This window comes from Notolepis coatsorum, assembly GCF_963971535.1.
Source record: "Notolepis coatsorum genome assembly, chromosome: 9".
NCBI classification, from domain to species: domain Eukaryota; kingdom Metazoa; phylum Chordata; class Actinopteri; order Aulopiformes; family Paralepididae; genus Notolepis; species Notolepis coatsorum.
Genome location: NC_140173.1, coordinates 103,218,098 through 103,236,127, shown reverse-complemented (window position 1 = coordinate 103,236,127; position 18,030 = coordinate 103,218,098). Strand labels below are relative to the sequence as shown.

Below are 18,030 nucleotides of genomic sequence, written 5' to 3'. Positions count from 1 at the left end.
AGGGGCATTATAACAGCATGCTTCACCTGCCAATGGAAAGACACAAAGTACATAATTGATTCACATATTGATACAACAGCCCTTCATGACCAAAGGTGAGGTTAGAAAAATATCTGTTGATTTCTTTTGCCATTCTGGCCATTCAGAAAGTCATACAATTAGGTTAATCGAATTTTTCTTTTTTTACATCATTGTGTCTCCTCATGTAGTGTGAAAAAACATGCATTCTCATAAATATTACGATCAAATCTATTTTGTACTTCAAAATATAGACCTTGATGATACATTTGAAATTCGTTTGGTTATGATCATGTTATTTTAATTTTTTCATGGTGAGGTTGACATTTGCATGGAATTGCCCTGAACATTTTTATTTTTTTGAGAACTTTTGGGAAATCAAAACTACAATAATATCGCTTATCGCAATAATTTCTGGGACAATTAATTGCCCAGCTAAATTTGTTATCGTGACAGGCCTACTACGGTAGGGATTCACATTTGTTTACAGCTGTGGGTAGGGCGTTCCATATTGTTGTGGCATAATTGCAAAACGTGTTTAGTCCCTTGTTTGTGCCGAATCTGGGTTGCACATGATTTGTGGAACTCCCTCTGGTGTTGTGGGTGTGGTATGCCGCAGTATTTGCTAAGGGTGGGAATCGCCAGAGACCTCACGATACGATACTATTGCGATACTTGCGTCACGATACGATAGTAGCGCGATACTAAATATATCGCAATACGCTGAGTATTGCGGGGAATTCTTAAAAGAAATTTGTTTTGATCAAATTAAATTTATTACCTTTTTTCAACTGCAAAGTAAAACTTTGTCAACATGTTTTATCTAATAAAATAAAGTTCAGTCTGTTCATCTCACTTCAATCATTTTTATTGCAGAACATGGTATTTTCTCAAGCAGACAGATGTAAACACTGTAATCTGTGTTGCATGTACCTGACAAACTGAACTGTTTGTATTACAGTCATATTCCAACTTAACTGAATGCACATGTATGTGTGTGGACTACTGTACTATTACAGGTAGAGCTGACCTTCAAAGCTTTTTTTGGCAATCGAAGCTTCGGGGCCGAGCTTCGATTTTAATTCGAAGCTTCGGGGAAAAAAAATAATAATAATAATTTTTTCCTTTATTATTATTATTATTATTATTATTATTATTATTATTATTATTATTATTATTATTATTATTATAATTTTTTTTATCTTATGTTGTGGGATTTGTACAGCACTTTGGTAAACTTTGTTGTTTTTAAATGTGCTCTATAAATAAAGTGGATTGGATTAATTAATTAAGTAGCCCCTTTTGTGACTGTGACGCAGCCAACAAGGTTTCACTCGGCTGCCCTGCCTGGGTGCAGTGGGGCTGCTCTCACAGCCAACGACATGACATTACATAATTATGTTGCAACCTTCGTCTATCAAGCAAACAATTATATAAATATTTATATGTAGTTGATAGAGACAAAGGCAGAATTCGACTTAATTAAGCACGTTTTATTAAGACATATTTTTATATGGGTCGGGACACTTTAAAAAAGCAGCACAATGAACACAAATCTGTCCGACATAGTCTTAAATAACAAACGGCATTGCTTCGCTTCTTCGTCGACATGTCTGCTGCACATGTCCTTGTTGTTTTCAACACAGATAATCTCCACGTGCTTGTTGTAGAGAGGTGGAGTCGAGGCGCCGCTTACTTACGTTTCATTGGAATGGAGGCGGGAAGGCGCTGCTTACTTTCGTTTCATTGGAATGGAGGCGCAAGATTTTGGAGGCAAAATTTTTTTAAATAATAAAGTATTAAAGAAAACATTTTTATGTTCAAAGCTTGTGCCATCAAACGAAGCTTCGAAGCTTCGAAGTATTTAAGACAGCCCTAATTACAGGTATTGAAATGAACAATGCAACTTCCTTATACATTTTATTTTATTTTAATTTTTTTTAATGAATAATTAAATATCGATACTTGGCGTCCCTGTATCGATACAGTATCGCCACGCAAAGTATCGCGATACTACAACGTATCGATTTTTTCCCCCACCCCTAGTATTTGCCCGCGTCCACCTCTTGTTTGATGTGGTGGTCGTTCAAATAGAGATACCCCCCCCCAGTAGTTCAAAACCTCTAATCCCCGTCAGGTCAGATCAGATTTAGAAATCCCACATTTTGTGATGCAGGATCAGACAACACAGTCACATTTTGTCCTGGTAATTCAAATCAATTCAGGATAGGATCACCCTGATCCAGATTCAGACTTTTCAAGATTACCAAATATCAGTGAATATCAGTGCTTTAATCCTACCTATCTCCACCTATTGGATATGAAGCAAGACCTAAGCAAGACCGACAGTATAGCAATTTAGAGACATTTATTAAGGATTTTCCAACTACATAACACTTAAAACACAAGGAATTTGCGGTAGGAGTATATTTATATATTTGAAAAAGGCTTTTGATACCATTGACCATAACATATTACTGTATAAAATGGAAAGATTTGCGATGAGAGGTGTAGCATTGAGCTGGTTAAAAAGTTTTTTTGGTTTACTTTTATATATGTTGACATATTAATCATGATAATACAGAACCAAAGGTGCTAATAAAGAAATTAAATGATGTAGAGGAATAAAAGTATTGCTTTCCCCAGCAAAAAATATTCATGAATTAATTTATAATTTAAAAAATCTTGGTAGGTCCAAAATTAATGTTGTTTACATGTGTGCATCTATCGCCTCCTGACTTCCCATTTTCCCACGTGGAATGCATCTGATTGGATAAATGATGTGCTGGTGCTGTAGTGCGACATCTAGTGGCTGAATGTCATTTATAGCAGTGGTTCTCAACTGGTCTAGCCTCGGGACCCAACATTTTCCTTAGTCATTAAGTCGCGACCCAAAATTTTGAACCACTATGATTTATGTAAAAAAAAAATATTTGCAGTAATACGCAATCTTTCAAAACATGAAATAAACACAAAAAAGTGCAACTATTGCTAAAAACCCAATGAAATAAAAGAATAATACATAATATATGCTTCTTAGCAGATTTCTTAGCTTAACATAACAGACCTAAGTTTGGGGGAACTAATGGGATAACTGGGGTTGCAACAAAAGTGCAACTAGGGCTAAAAACCCAATGAAATTAAATAATAATAATAAATAATTATGCTTCTTAGCAGACTTCTTAGCTTAACATAACAGACCTAAGTTTGGGGGAACTAATGGGATAACTGGGATTGCAATAAAAGTGCAACTAGGGCTAAAAACCCAATGAAATAAAATAATAATAAATAAAATGCTTCTTAGCAGATTTCTTAGCTTAACATAACAGACCTACGTTTGGGGGAACTAATGGGATAACTGGGGTTGCAACAAAAGTGCAACTAGGGCTAAAAACCCAATGAAATTAAATAATAATAATAAATAATTATGCTTCTTAGCAGACTTCTTAGCTTAACATAACAGACCTAAGTTTGGGGGAACTAATGGGATAACTGGGATTGCAATAAAAGTGCAACTAGGGCTAAAAACCCAATGAAATAAAATAATAATAAATAAAATGCTTCTTAGCAGATTTCTTATCTTAACATAACATACCTACGTTTGGGGGAACTAATGGGATAACTGGGGTTGCAACAAAAGTGCAACTAAGGGCTAAAAACACAATGAAATAAAATAATAATAATAAATAATATATCCTTCTTAGCAGACTTCTTAGCTTAACATGCAGGGAACGAATGGAATAACTGGGGATGATGTTTGCTCCTGACAAGAGTCTCAAAGTCTGGGGTGATGGTAGACAAAGCAACTCTGAGGTCATGCGCAATGTCCAATCTGTTCCTCCGCTTTGTCTTCAGCTGGACCAGAGCTGAGAAGCCACTTTCACAAAGATAGGTAGTGAAAAAAGAATCATTTTTTTTTTTTTTTTTTTACTTTTTTTTTTATTATTATTATTTTTTTTACACACACATCCGCGACCCACTCAAAATGGCCCCGCGACCCACTTTTGGGTCGCGACCCACCAGTTGAGAAACACTGATTTATAGCACCTTTAACATTATTTAACGAGACACAGTTTTTATTAACAACTTCAGACATTGTGGCAATTCCAGGTGTAGGGGTTGCAGAATAAAACAACAGACAGTCAAGTTGTGGTTCCCAAAATAATAGTTTTCTTTATTTTTAAATCAAACAAAAACAGTCTACTATTCTCCTTCCTCTAACTGACTTAACTTAGACTCAGACTTAGACTAACTGTCTGCCGGAAGGCTTCTCCTCTTACCAGTCTGTCTCCTGCCCCTGATGTGCAAGAGTGAGCGTGTGACCTTGGCCCTTATTACGCGCATACCGTTGTGATTGGCTAGCTGATCTTGATGGCCTACTAGCTGCAGGTGCGCCTGGAAGAAGCGAAAGCCCAAATATGGGCAGAGCCTAGGCATTGTGCTGTCACATAGATACCTTCAATCACCAGGCCCAGTGGTGGCTTGGGGTTGCCACACCATACTTTATTTCTTTCTGAACCTTTCCAGTTTTTGAAGAGCAGTCCTAGCATCACAACAATCGGCCCATACATAAATAAAGGCAGGTCTCAATTAGAAGGGGGCAACAGTAGCTCAGGAGGTAGAGCGGTCGTCTGGTAGTCGGAAGGTTTCCGGTTCGATTCCCACTCCTCCAGGGCAGCGTGTCGATGTGTCCTTGAGCAAGACACTTAACCCCTAACTGCTCCCGATGAGCAGGTTGGCACCTTGCATGGTTGCCTCTGCCATTGGTGTGTGAATGGGTGGACAGTGAGGAACAAAAATTGTAAAGCGCTAGGCCTATATAAATGCACCATTTACCATTTAGAAGCCCGGTCTACATTAATTGTTTATCTGGTTGCCATTGACGCTGCAAAGCAGTTTTAATTCTTTTTTTTACTGTACTTTATGTACATGTTATGTGGCTTCATATGGGCGAGGCTTGTGATGGGTCAATTTACTAATGTACTAAGAGGGAAAGACCATAGATATGAAACAGTAGATTCTTCTCCTAATGTCACCAGCATCTTTATTTAATCACATTTACATAATTTAGCAGGTTAACATCAATCTCAGTGCCAAAGCTGCTAGAATCACTGCATTAACCTTAGGCTGACCAAACGTCCTCTTTTGCCCGGACATGTCCTCTTTTCACGCCCTGTCCGGGGCGTCCGGGGGGGGGGTTATTAATTCATCGAAATGTCCGGGGTTTCATTGTTTTTCAGTTTCAGTTTCACGGCCCTTTGCGAGCATCTGAAGGCTCAGGGCTGCATTTTTCGCCGAACATATAAATTACCGAATTAAAGCGCTATTCGTTGCCGTTCGAATGCCATCTGGATTGCCAAAATCCGTGCCTCGGTTCTCGGGTTACATGCCGATATGTCAGGCATGCGACTTTTTACATGGCATTATCCAACCGGACTCCCGGAGAAGCATGCAGCTGCAGAGCCGCAGAGCCAGCGGCGCTCTCTGGGCCGCGCGCTGACGGCCGCGCTGTGAGGCAATAGTATCCAGCTGCAGGACGAGAGCACCAACACTCTCAGGACCGCAACACTTTAAGGACCCACACTTTAAGGACCCTCGCTTCCATTGGCTGATTTGGGTCACATGACCGTCCCACCCAATGGCTGAATTGGAGTATTGCACTGCGGGATTGATTGATTGATTGATTGATTGAAAACTTTATTAACAGATTGCAGAATGGGTACAGTACAGCTCAATACACACGATTGTTAAGGGGATGCAGACCAGAGAAAGACCTCAAAGCAGTACTGTTACATTTGTGACATACAGTAAATATATACAAGGGGGAGGAACTGTACATTTATGATGAATTGAAAATGGGGGACCCTGATGTAAACAAGACTTGCGCAATTTTGCGCGCCACGTGGGAGCAAATTCGAGACACATATTCGGTTGCAAAAAGGTGTCCCACGGTCTCCTCTATGGCCGTGAATATTTTCACGCGGATCGGAATCACGGCGTGCCCGTGGCACACTTTACCGTTTCGGCGAGTTTATTACACGCTATGTCAAAATATGGTCACCCTAATTAACCTTCTGTATTGTCGCAGTGAAAGGGTTAACAATTTGGTAGTGGAAGGGTTAATGGGAAGAGCAGGAGCCAAGTCTCATCAGCCATCTTTTCCTGAGCACCACTGGTGATCTGGTGCAGTGAAGTGTTAATAATTAGATAATCCATAGGATTACGATTGATGTGTACATGCTGGTACATGTCATTCATACATGTACTATTAATACAATTGGATATTTCCCATCTTCCCATCCTGCTGAGCAATAATCTTTAACCCATTTCTCCCAGAAAATAGATTTTCTTTTCCAAATAAGCACTTCAGGTTTGAACCAAACCAATGACCATCTTTGCTCGGGCCTGTGGGGGTTCTGTGATGACCTCATAGATAGACATCCAGACTATTCTAGAATGACTTAGAATTGGATTGATATCCTGAACATCTACTGTGCTTGTTATCTTTGAGACAATGCATACAGTGGCCCAAAGGTTACACGTTTTATTATTATATTGTTGTTGTGTCACTGTTGTGAAGGGCCAGATTAAACCGAATATATATATTTATTTATATATATATATTTAATTGTATTTGTATATTCTCTAATATTCCTTGATATCCCTTGTATATTCCTTGTACAATATGCATTGAATATCCATTCTAGCCTACTGAACATCCCATAATAGTCTCCATTCTACTATTGGTCGAGACCTTGGTGCCAGGCTGCCATACCCCTCAGACCCAGTTCAAACGTACCGCTCCACATGTACGAACAAGTCCTAGTTCCGCGTAGGAATCTGGCTACCGCACCACTAATGGGACTATTTGTTCATAGTGCGTATATATACTGCGCTACTAAAGTAGGACTTCCTTTTCAGTCCAGTTTCTTACCCTCCAATAGAGTCACAGACGTAAAGCCTCCCCGCGACGCCACGTGTGGGAGTAAGGCCAAGTTCGCCTACCATCGGTATTGAGACATCGTGTATATTAATATTTGAATAGTCATATTTGGCACTATATCGTCGAGTTGGACGTAGTCTATTAAGCTAATAATAGTCTGTTAATATATAGTGCTTCGTGCGGTGAGAATACTACCGTAGTCAGTACCCCATCGTTTCGGGCAGAGAACTGGCTGCTTATCCAGGGTGGTTGACCCCACGTGAAGCTGCACCCGAGGAGCCCCAGAGCCGACGAGCGAGTGGACCTGTATACCGGATTATTCTACCGACGACAGCCCGCCTTCCCAGGCACGGATTATGCTTTGTATACTTTGATTATTCCATGGATAAAGACCCCCGACACTGCCGTGTGTTGGAACCCCCCCCCCCCTGGAGAGGACGCAAGGTGAGGAGACGCTCTGCAAGACGAGGTCGCTTCACGTCTCTCCTCCGTGGACCGGATGACGCCGGCCCACAAAGAGTCCACCTGCTTTCATCTGTGGTCCAAGGATCGCCGGCGCATTGAACGGCACTACAGTGGGTTCACCTGGGATACCCTTGGCCGGATGAGGCAGCCGGATTCTACCCCCCCCCCCCCTTCTACTCCTGTCGGCTTACAAGCGACCGGATTAACCCCCCCTAGTGTATCCAGTATATAATCATTAAAGTATCATTGCTGTTATTCCTTAAACTATTCCAGGTCGTATATGTACCACCTGCGCCTTCAGAGATTGGACATTCTCTATTGATATACCGACGAGTACTCTTGCCATAAAAGTGCATACTAATTCCATTCATAAATGTGATTGATTTGATTAAGTGCTTGCTCTACACACCATCGCTGTGTAGAAATAAAGACCTATTTCTAATTCGTACATTTGTGTTGGATCCGTTTCATCTACGTGACAGTGTTCATCATAATATATTTATGCCGTGTACTGGGTGGCCGAATATTAAGTACAAAGGTAGTGGTAGTAAGTATCATATCTAGTAATACAGTCAGGGAATTGTACCCCTCAGTTACAGTCACTATTATTCATGATTCATGTAGTGTGTAGCTGCCAGTCCTCTCTCACTCACTCACTCACTCACTCACTCACTCACTCTCTCTCTCTCTCTCTCTCTCTCTCTCTCTCTCTCTCTCTCTCTCTCTCTCTCTCTCTCTCTCTCTCTCTCTCTCTCTCTCTCTCTCTCTCTCTCTGTCTCTCTCTCTGTCTCTCTCTCTGTCTCTCTCTCTGTCTCTCTCTCTCTCTCTCTCTCTCTCTCTCTCTCTCTCTCTCTCATTGCAGGGGTGAAGGATGAGGCCGTCCAGTGGTACAAGAAAGGCATCATGGAGCTTGAAAGGGGAATTGCGGTTCAGGTGTCAGGACAAGGTGACGTCTGACTCATTAACCAAGTAGCTAGACAGTCGATACGTCATTGCCTGCTGTATCTGTATGTAGACCTGCTTTAGCCTTTGGCTTCGTGTTCATGTTTTACAGGAGAGCAAAAAGAGCGGGCGAAGAGACTTCAAGCTAAAATGGTCACCAATCTCACCATGGCAAAAGACAGGCTTGCGCTTTTAGGTAAGTGACCGATTGGGTGGCTTCAGATTTGTCTAAAAGACCCGCGATAGACTACGAAGGCCTTTAGACCAGTCTGACCTTTAGACCAGTCTGACCTTTATCACATTGGACGCCAGACCTGGGATAAGTCGGGTTAACTTGAGCGCCAAACCCATGATGAAACACAATACCGATAATCTAGCGTTGATCTCAGATTGATTATTGATCCAGGCGAGAAATGGCATGATTTATAATGAAATGCAGTAAAACGCTGTTTGGCGTAGTTTCCCGGGATTACACAGAATCACTCTAGAACTATACTCCTATTCACCACGGTATAAAACGGAAATGTGTGGATGAAAAAATTATCTGTTCTTTGCATGTTGACCGGAAGAAACTCACTGACAATCGACTATGTTATTAGATCCATAGCTATAATATTTAATATAGTTACTTTTAGCACTGCAAACACCGGAATTTATCCCCATTGAACAGAGTGCTGGCACACAACGGCCATACGCCCATAGCGACCTCTGGCGCTGAACCTGTTATGGGTGAAGTTGCAACATTGCTGCATTTTTTTTAATTTGTTTGAGTTATCTTTCATACTGCACATTGTCAAGCGCACCGAACTCTCTACAAAGCTATGTTATTATCACGCAGGTCAGCCTTTTAGTGGACATCATTTTAAATCCCATACCTGCCAACATTATGCTGTGAAAAAGGGGAGTATTTCTTTTGGTAGTTTTGTCCTCATTCCTTTTCACCAAAGGCTGACAGCACACATGCACTGAGGAGATGTACATTTACTCTGGGTTGCCAGGATGTGCAGGAATAATTAATCATAGTGTATATGAAGCAGATAAGACTGTTTCTCAATCTAATCTGGCAACACATATCCCTCATACAAAGCCCCATTTCATTCATGTCGCTCGCTATACAACTTTTTTGGTAAACGGGAGATTATATAACCTGATGCTCCAGCTGCATGTGGACCTTGGTTTGCACAAATGTAATTTTGTGTGTTATATGTTTTCCAATTCACCGTCGGTAATGAATTATGTGCCACTGTCTACCCTACTGCCACGTGAACCATGCAAGGTATTTGTTTGGTATCTTGACATTATTTGGTTATTTTTAATGTACCAGCTGTGAAAATAAGAACATGACGATGAAAAACCACACATTGGGACAAATACGGGAAATGTCAACAAAACCTGCAATCAGCTTAATTAAATGTGTGATTTTATGGGTCTTTTCCTGCTTTCGGTTCGGTTTGCTTTCCCTCCTCAAACTAACTGCACCAGGGTTCACTTGGAAGAGAACCGAGACCCAAGTTCTCAGGCGGACCAGAGTCTGTTGGTCTGGTCCACAACCAGAGTTCCACTGAGCTTCCACACCAAACCAACAGCACTATTCAAGGAAACAGGGGTTTGCTTAAAGCGGAGCACAGAGCTCAGGTGTGAAAGTGACCTAAGAATAATTTTCATGCATTTTTAATGCAAAGCTATTCTGTTTGTCAGATGTTGCCTTGGCTACCCGTACACATTGGTACACATTGATACACATTGGTACACATTGAAAACCACAGTGGAAACAAGTCTTTGAATTTTGCCGTCATCCTCAATTCATGCTTACCGGGCTGAGATTTATTTAACGTTGCACAAATAGATCAATACAGTCCGTATTAAGTGTGTTTCTGTTTCAAATGTAGCCAAGAGTAAAGACCCTAACCCTATCAAAACAGCACTCGGAAAGTGTATATTTTCAGCACTACGGTAGGCAGGGACTACAGATGAAAACTAGCTAACTCATTAGATGTTGATTAATGTGCACTGCCCCTTGGGGGGGGGGTATATAAATAACTGTTTGTTTAGCAAGGCTTTTTAGTGTTATTAGCTAAATATGTGCGTATAAGAATCTCTGCACATTGCATAGGAAATCTGATTATTTAGACGGTAGAACAGGAAGCACAGGAGGAGACCCAGGGCTTTCGATGGACTGAATGTGTGTGAATCGTGTTTATATCTCACGGGTCAAACAAACCTCAACATTGTTACCATAAAATATTGTTTCTTTACCTTTCTGTGAACGTCTAGAAAAAAAACTGTTTCAATCCGGTGATCTATCGCCATTATACAAAAGTAACTACTTACAGTAGATTTCATTTACTGTCTTTGCTGCACTCTATCGGGCGCCTGGTGGTACTAATTAGAATAGAATAGAAGTACTTTATTGATCCTGAGGGAAATTCAGCACTACAGATCGCTCACAATAAGCATTTAGGTAGGTGCGGCTGGGTGGCTTATTCTACCGGTAGTGCGGTAGTTGTTGCCACGGTATTGGGTCTTTGGGTGAATACTTCATTGGCGGGGAAGAAGAACACTGATAGCGGTGTGTGGACCGTCCCGCGAGCCCCAGGCCACCGTCCCGGGAGCCCCACGGGACGAGACCAGGTATAATTTTAGGCGCACGGGAAACAAGTCTCGCGGGACGGTGGCCTGGGACGGTGGCCTGGGGCTCGCGGGGCGGTGGTCTGGGGCTCGCGGGCGGTGGTCTGGGGCTCGCGGGCGGTGGTCTGGGGCTCGCGGGGCGGTGGTCTGGGGCACGCGGGACGGTGGCCTGGGGCTCGCGGGACGGTGGCCTGGGGCTCGCGGACGGTGGCCTGGGGCTCGCGGGCGGTTTTCTGGGGCTCGCAGGCCGGTGGTCTGGGGCTCGCGGGACGGTGGCCTGGGGCTCGCGGGCGGTGGTCTGGGGCTCGCGGGACAGTGGCCTGGGGCTCGCGGGACGGTGACCTCGGGCCACGGGGCGGTGGTCTGGGGCTCGCGGGACGGTGGCCTGGGGCTCGCGGGACGGTGGCCTGGGGCTCACGGGACGGTGGTCTGGGGCTCGCGGGACGGTGGCCTGGGGCTCGCGGGACGGTGGCCTGGGGCTCGCAGGACGGTCCACACACCCCTATCAGTGTTCTTCTTCCCCGCCAATGAAGTATTCACCCAAAGACCCAATACCGTGGCAACAACTACCGCACTACCGGTAGAATAAGTGCCGAGAACCGTGGGAAGTGATGCAAACTGTCTTGTCGTGTTTTGAACATTTATGTTGTGTTGATGGAATCACGTTAACCCTCTCAGTGCCACGGACGACATATCTAGTTTTATCAGCCCCCCCGTTGAGTGCCCATGACGACAAATATAGTTTTATTAGCGATCTGAAATCATATTTCATCAACTGAGTCTCTTGTTGGTACACCAGCCCCTACAGGAGCTCAGAATGGGAAAAAAGCGCCCCCTATCGTCTATCCCTGTGTAACTGCAGGTCAGTCGCTTAGACTGACCTGGGATCTGTAGATATGTAGAGGCGGAGCCAGCTGGCTCCTTGTGCTGGCAAGAAGTCTGATCAACATGGAAGTCATCGCGGGACGGGAATCAGCCTGGAATATATATTCACAGCAGCCAATAATCAATCAATAAGCGTGATCAATATTTGGAATGGCGATCAGGAATTGGAATAATCTTTTTGGAGAACATCTGATCTGAGGTAAGGAATCTATTTTACCAGTCTTGGGATAATCAGAGTTGTATTCGCTGAGATCTCAGCGTTTGCCCTATGTGTGATGTGTCTGTGTGCGCGATCGCTGATGAGGAAATAAGAGAATCGATTTTTCAGCTTGCGTCTATAGCGTGCATACGTACACATATACTATCGATAATCTAGCGTTTATTTGAAAACGATTCATAAATAGGCCGAAAAACGTTTTTGTGTATTCTAGAATATTCCAGTAAATGTCTTTTATCATGGAATCTTTATATTTTCCTTGAAAACGAGGGCTTTTCAAAATGCTATAAAACAAAAATTAACCGATAAAAAAAAAACGTTACCTCAGGATACCACTGTATTGTATTTAGTTGGTTAGCTATGTAGCTAATGTGGATAGCATTTTGAATAGCATCAATGCTAGCTGGCTGGCTACAGCTTTATTTACTAAATTATGGAGGCTTTTTAATCGTCAAGGTTGTAGCGGTGTCCACTTATAGTGCCTATAACATTTACCGTTGGGCGCCAGACAGGGCCAAACCCTGCCAATGAAGATCAAATTACCTTTTTGATTTGATTAATTAGGCCTATAGCTCCAGCATAAGACTGTACCACATAATAGACAAATAATATAATAATTTGATTAATAGTAGGCCTGGACTAATGGACAAGCTAAATCCTAGGTTAGTTTGCTAACAAAGAAACACTCAGGAGTCATGCTCAAAGAGTCAAAATGTCCATGTATTGGATTAAAGTCAAAATCATAAGCAAACATTTCATAACACAAAACAATTCATTTTCGAACCAGCCTGTGATTAAACTCCCATAAACCAGTCCGTTCACTCAGTTCAGTTCATTTCGTAAACAGGTATATGCGTTTGCCAATAGTTCCGACTTTCAAGAGTTCGTGATGACCGCAACGCAACTGAGTGAATTAATGAAAAAATAGAAAGTCTCTAAAGAAAGTGTGTGTGTGTGTGTGTGTGTGATGCGAGAGCAAGGGAAAGAGAGGGGCGTTTGGCTTGTGGCTGGAGGTTGCAGAGAGAGAGAGAGGGGTGTTTGGCTTGGGGCTGGAGCGTGCAGGGAGAGAGAGAGAGAGAGGCGTTTGGCCTGGGGCTGGAGAGTGCAGAGAGAAAGAGAGAGATTTTTTGATTTGATTTTATTTTATTAGGGATCCCCATTAGCTGGTGCGATAGCAACCAGCTAGTCTTCCTGGGGTCCACACACAAAAAAACACAAAAACAATCACCATTGCAAAAAAAACAAAATTATTAAAAGTCAGTACACACAATGCATAATGAACCTACTGTAACAATTAATATAGCTAAAATTACATTAGTGTAAAACAAAAACAAAAAACCACTTTACAGTGTTAAAAACAATTTAAAAACAATTTAAGATTCTTTTTAAAAGTGAATCTACTGTAAATGCAGCAGAGGTTCCGAGGCAGGCCATTCCACAGATGATGCTCTAAATATAAAATATCTCCCCAGAGCGCTGGTTCTAGGACCTGGCAATTCAAGCTGCCCACTACTGGAACCTCTAGTGTAATGCTCATGCACAGTATTACTAAAAACAATCTGATTATGTATAAAAACAGGAGTCTTACTGCTCATGACCAACTTGAACAGCACAAGCATATTAAAAGACAATCTATTTTCAACGTTAAGCCAAGAGAGGCGGGCATGCATACGGCTCACATTAGACCTTAGTGAGCAGCCCAGTACCAACCGTGCTGCCCTGTTCTGGACCACCTGGAGCTTCCTGAGGTCACCACTGGCAGCAGATGACCACATCGCAGAGCAATAGTCAAGATGACATAAAACTAAACTTTGCACTATCTGACATAAAAGGGGACGGGCAACAAAAGAAGAGAGAGAGAGAGGCGTTTGGCCTGGGCTGGAGAGTGCAGGGAGAAAGAGAGAGGGGCGTTTGGCCTGGGCTATGTGTAGCCGCCGGTAGGAACTAGGAAGCTTGGAGAGGGGAATGTTGGAGTCGGAGACGCTTGCGTCACAGCCTCGGAACAGGAGCAAAACAAACACAGTGCAGCGTGTACCCTACCGCATCGAAGTTCGCGTTGGGTGAAGATGATCAGGTCGTAGACGTCCGGACTATCCACGTTGGTCATCCATCCCGTGTCAGGTGAGGTTTACTTGCACGTTTTCAACGTTATCTAACTACGGTTCACGTTCTCCTTGCTCTTTATATCGGCTGCACGTCTTCCTTCAGTGAAACAACATCCAACTCGCCACTCTCCCCCCATTGTGAAAAACCACCTTTGGTGGTGAACATCAGTTACTCAAAACCTAGGAACTAGGAACCCCATCTCGTAAAGATTTCTTTCTTCAGTATGCGGGCGATTGTCTGTGAGTTTGCTTGTTGCATGGGGAAGAATTCCACCCATTTTGTGAAATAGTCCACTAGGACAAGAAGATATTCATTTTGTTCTGGACTGCGTGGAAGGGGTCCCATTATATCCACTCCTAGCAACTCATTTGGTCCCTTTACTGAATGTTGCTGAATCATTCCTGCAGGCTTCCTGTTGTTGGACTTCAGGCTCTGACACTTCACACAGCATTTAACATGTGCCTTGACATCGGTCCACATTCCTGGCCAGAATGCCACTTCTTGAAGCCTCTTGTAGGTTTTGTAGATACCCCCATGTCCACATAGCGGGTTCTCATGGTAAGCCTGGAGGACTTGCGGAATCAGGGTTGCTGGGACATAGACCCGATAATGAAACTGTCCATCTTGTCCTTGTGTTTTTCGGTACACCTTATCTTCCAGGACTGCGTAGTCATTTTCCACAGAACTTCCTTCCTCTGCCAGAGCTTTAAAGATGGTCTCAATCTTGGCATCTTTGTGTTGTTCCTCCCATATCTGTGCAAGGGATATCGGAAGTGTTCCAGAATCCTTCTTGCCGGAATACAGGTTGCATCCAGCACCTGTTGGAATCCTGGAAAGTGCATCTGGAGCACTATTCAGTTTTCCTTTTCGATATTCAATGATGAAGTCGAATCGCTGAAGTCACAGAGCCCACCTGATCAAACGACTTGTAGTCTTCATGGATCTCAGGACCCACTGTAAGGCAGAGTGATCAGTGATGACAGTGAAGAGTCGTGGTTCCAGATAGTGCTGCCATTTCTCCAGAGCCCAAATGATTGCAAGGCACTCTTTCTCTGTTGCAGAATAGTTGCTTTCTGCTCGGTTTAATGTCCGACTTGCGTACGCCAGCACCTCTTCAGTACCACCTTCCTTCTTCTGGGTCAGTATGGCTCCAAGACCAGTATCACTTGCATTAGTGTATACAAGAAAAGGATGATCTGGGTTGGGATGACCCAAGATAGGAGGAGATGACAAACATTCCCTCAGTTTGTTGAATGCATTCTGGCACTCAGAACTCCATATGAATGGTCGCCCTTTCTTTTTTAGATCATTGATCGGCTCAGCAATCTTGGAGAATCCTGGAACGAATCTGTGGTACCATCCGGCAAACCCCAGGAACCGCTGAACCTCTTTGATATTCTTTGGAACTGGATAGGTTCGGATGGCCTCAACCTTGTCAGGGTCAGCACAAACTCCCTTGGCACTGACGATGTGTCCAAGAAACTTTATTTCCTGGAGGCAGAACTTGGACTTCTTCAGGTTGATGGTCAGATTTGCTTTTGCAAGCCTCTCTATGACTTGCTGTAGATGCTGGAAATGTTCCGTCACAGACGTAGAATAAACAATGATATCGTCGAGGTAGATGAGACAGATATGACCACGGAGATCTCTCAAGACAGTCTCCATTAGTCTTTGGAATGTCGCAGGAGCATTTTTCAGTCCAAAAGGCATTACGTTGAAGTGGTACAACCCACAAGATGTGATGAATGCAGTTTTTGACTCGCTCTCTGGATCCATGGGCACTTGCCAATAGCCGCTGTTGAGATCAATCGTAGAGAAGATCACTGATCCAGAGAGTGATTCAAGGATCTCGTTGATGTTGGGTAGCGGATACGCATCAGTTTCGGTCACCGCATTGACCCGTCTGAAGTCCACACAAAACCGGTGACCTCCATCCTTCTTTGGAGGCAGCACCACTGGGGAGGCCCATCCTGAGTATGATGGTTCGATGATCCCCGCACTTAGCATATCTTTCAGTTGTTCCTCCACAATGGCTTGCTTTCCCGGAGACATCCTGTAAGGCCTTTGTTTGATCGGCACATTGGTGGTGGGGTATATCTTGTGAAGTAGCACATCAGTTCTCCCCGCCTCATTTGTGCACACTTTGGGGTACGACTCAAGAATTCCTCTTAACTGCTCCTTTTCATCATCTTGCAGTTGCGCTTGTGTGACAGCATTGTGGATTACTCCTTCGCATCCAGGCGTACAGGTTCCAGCGTCAACACAGGAGGAGGAAGAGCACTTATCAGGCATAATTTTCATGGGGTAGTGTCGTTTCTCCTTCCTAGGACCATTTGCACTACCTGGTTGAAATGGAAATACCTCGGCAGGGTTAGATTTGAAACTATACTCCCCGTCTGCCACTTTGATTTGTAGCCCACTGAGAGAAATTAAGTCCAACCCCAGGACAACTCCAAAAGCCAGGCCTCTCTGATCCAGCACGACTACTGGTAAGGTGAAGAGTTTCCCGTGAAGGTCGATTTCCAGCTTCCCCCAACCAAGTGGAACTTGTGCCTGTCCATTAGCAAGATACAAAGGTCCATCTTCCCAGGGAGTAAGCTCTTCTTTGGTTCTGTTGAGCTCCGCCCATAGATACTCATGGAGAAGGGTATAACTTGCACCTGTATCCAAGACAGCCTTTCCCCGCCAGGCTCCCAGAGTGATGGGTACCACCAATAGGGTAGGTGGGCCACAAGGAGAACTTTGTTTTGAAGTACTCTGAGAGAGGTTCTCCACGGAAGGTTGTGCTGATTGTCACGTCGTTTTGAGGTGACAGCTGTGGACACCAAGCTGTTACTTGGGTGTTGACCTTTCGGCGCAGAATAGGTTTTTTGTTGTCGATTGAAAGATTTGGAGTGGTCAGGAGGTGTATATTGGGGACAAGATCCAGGAGGATGTTGTCCCTTACATCTCCAACACATCACAGGCGGTCCATCCTGGACTCGATTTGGAATGCTGGGCGTCCTATTCTGAGTTTGAGGAGCTCTTAAGTTGGTCCTCTTGTCATACTCAAGTTGGAGCTCGTGATCTCTTTCAAGTTGGATCCCCAGACGCACCAACTCCTCGGTGGTCTGAACTCGGCCTTGGAGTTGACTTGCAAGATACGGTTTGATGTTTTTAAAAATCATTTTTACTATGAGCTCTTCAGTGAGAGAGGGCCCTATAAGAGAAAGCGAAGTCCCTTATAGTTTCCTTCTCTCCTTGGATTTTTGTTCTGATTCGGTCTGCTAACTCATCTTCATAATCATCAGTTAGGTTAGATAAGTTAGATAAGCAGACATAAAAGCAGTTTCAAATTGGCTCCATGTAGTTACAGAGGATCTGGCAATCTCCCACCAGTCACGAGCTGTACCATGAAGCACGGTTCTGAATGTTGCCAGGAGATCCCAGTCGGATAAGGGCTGTAGAGCCAGAAAATCATGGCATTTGGTCAGATAATTCAGTGGATCAGGGTCATCATCTAGCTTTCCATAGGTTGGAAAAGTCAGCTTGATACTCTTGGTGATGACTGCTCTTGTAGATAATGTGGTTGGAGCAGTGGTTGGTACCGTGGTTGGTACAGTACTTGAGCTGGCCGTTGCCAGCGGAGAACCTGTACTGAATGCTGAAGGTTGTGTGAAAATAGAGCCTGTAGGCAATCCCTGATAGGTTGGGGGATGAAACAGTGAGGTGGGAGGAATGTTAGTGAGTTTTAGATCGAGAGCATCCAGTTTCATTTCCATAGAGAGAACTTTGCTCTCGTGGTTATCCGATTGCTCTTTCATCTTTACTCTCATCTCCTCCAGTT

The 18,030-nt window shown here is 43.6% G+C and overlaps 1 protein-coding gene across 2 annotated transcripts in view; it reads left to right on the top strand.

Moving 5' to 3' along the window:
* The window catches only part of LOC311234056 (spastin-like), a 104,262-nt gene that overhangs the window by 22,983 nt on the left and 63,249 nt on the right, over positions 1–18,030 (top strand). For both annotated transcript variants that reach the window (XM_084321149.1, XM_084321148.1), the window contains exons 2-3: positions 8,289–8,372; positions 8,481–8,564. In XM_084321149.1, the coding sequence (XP_084177275.1) occupies positions 8,289–8,372; positions 8,481–8,564 (168 nt within the window). The remainder of the gene's footprint in view (positions 1–8,288; positions 8,373–8,480; positions 8,565–18,030) is intronic.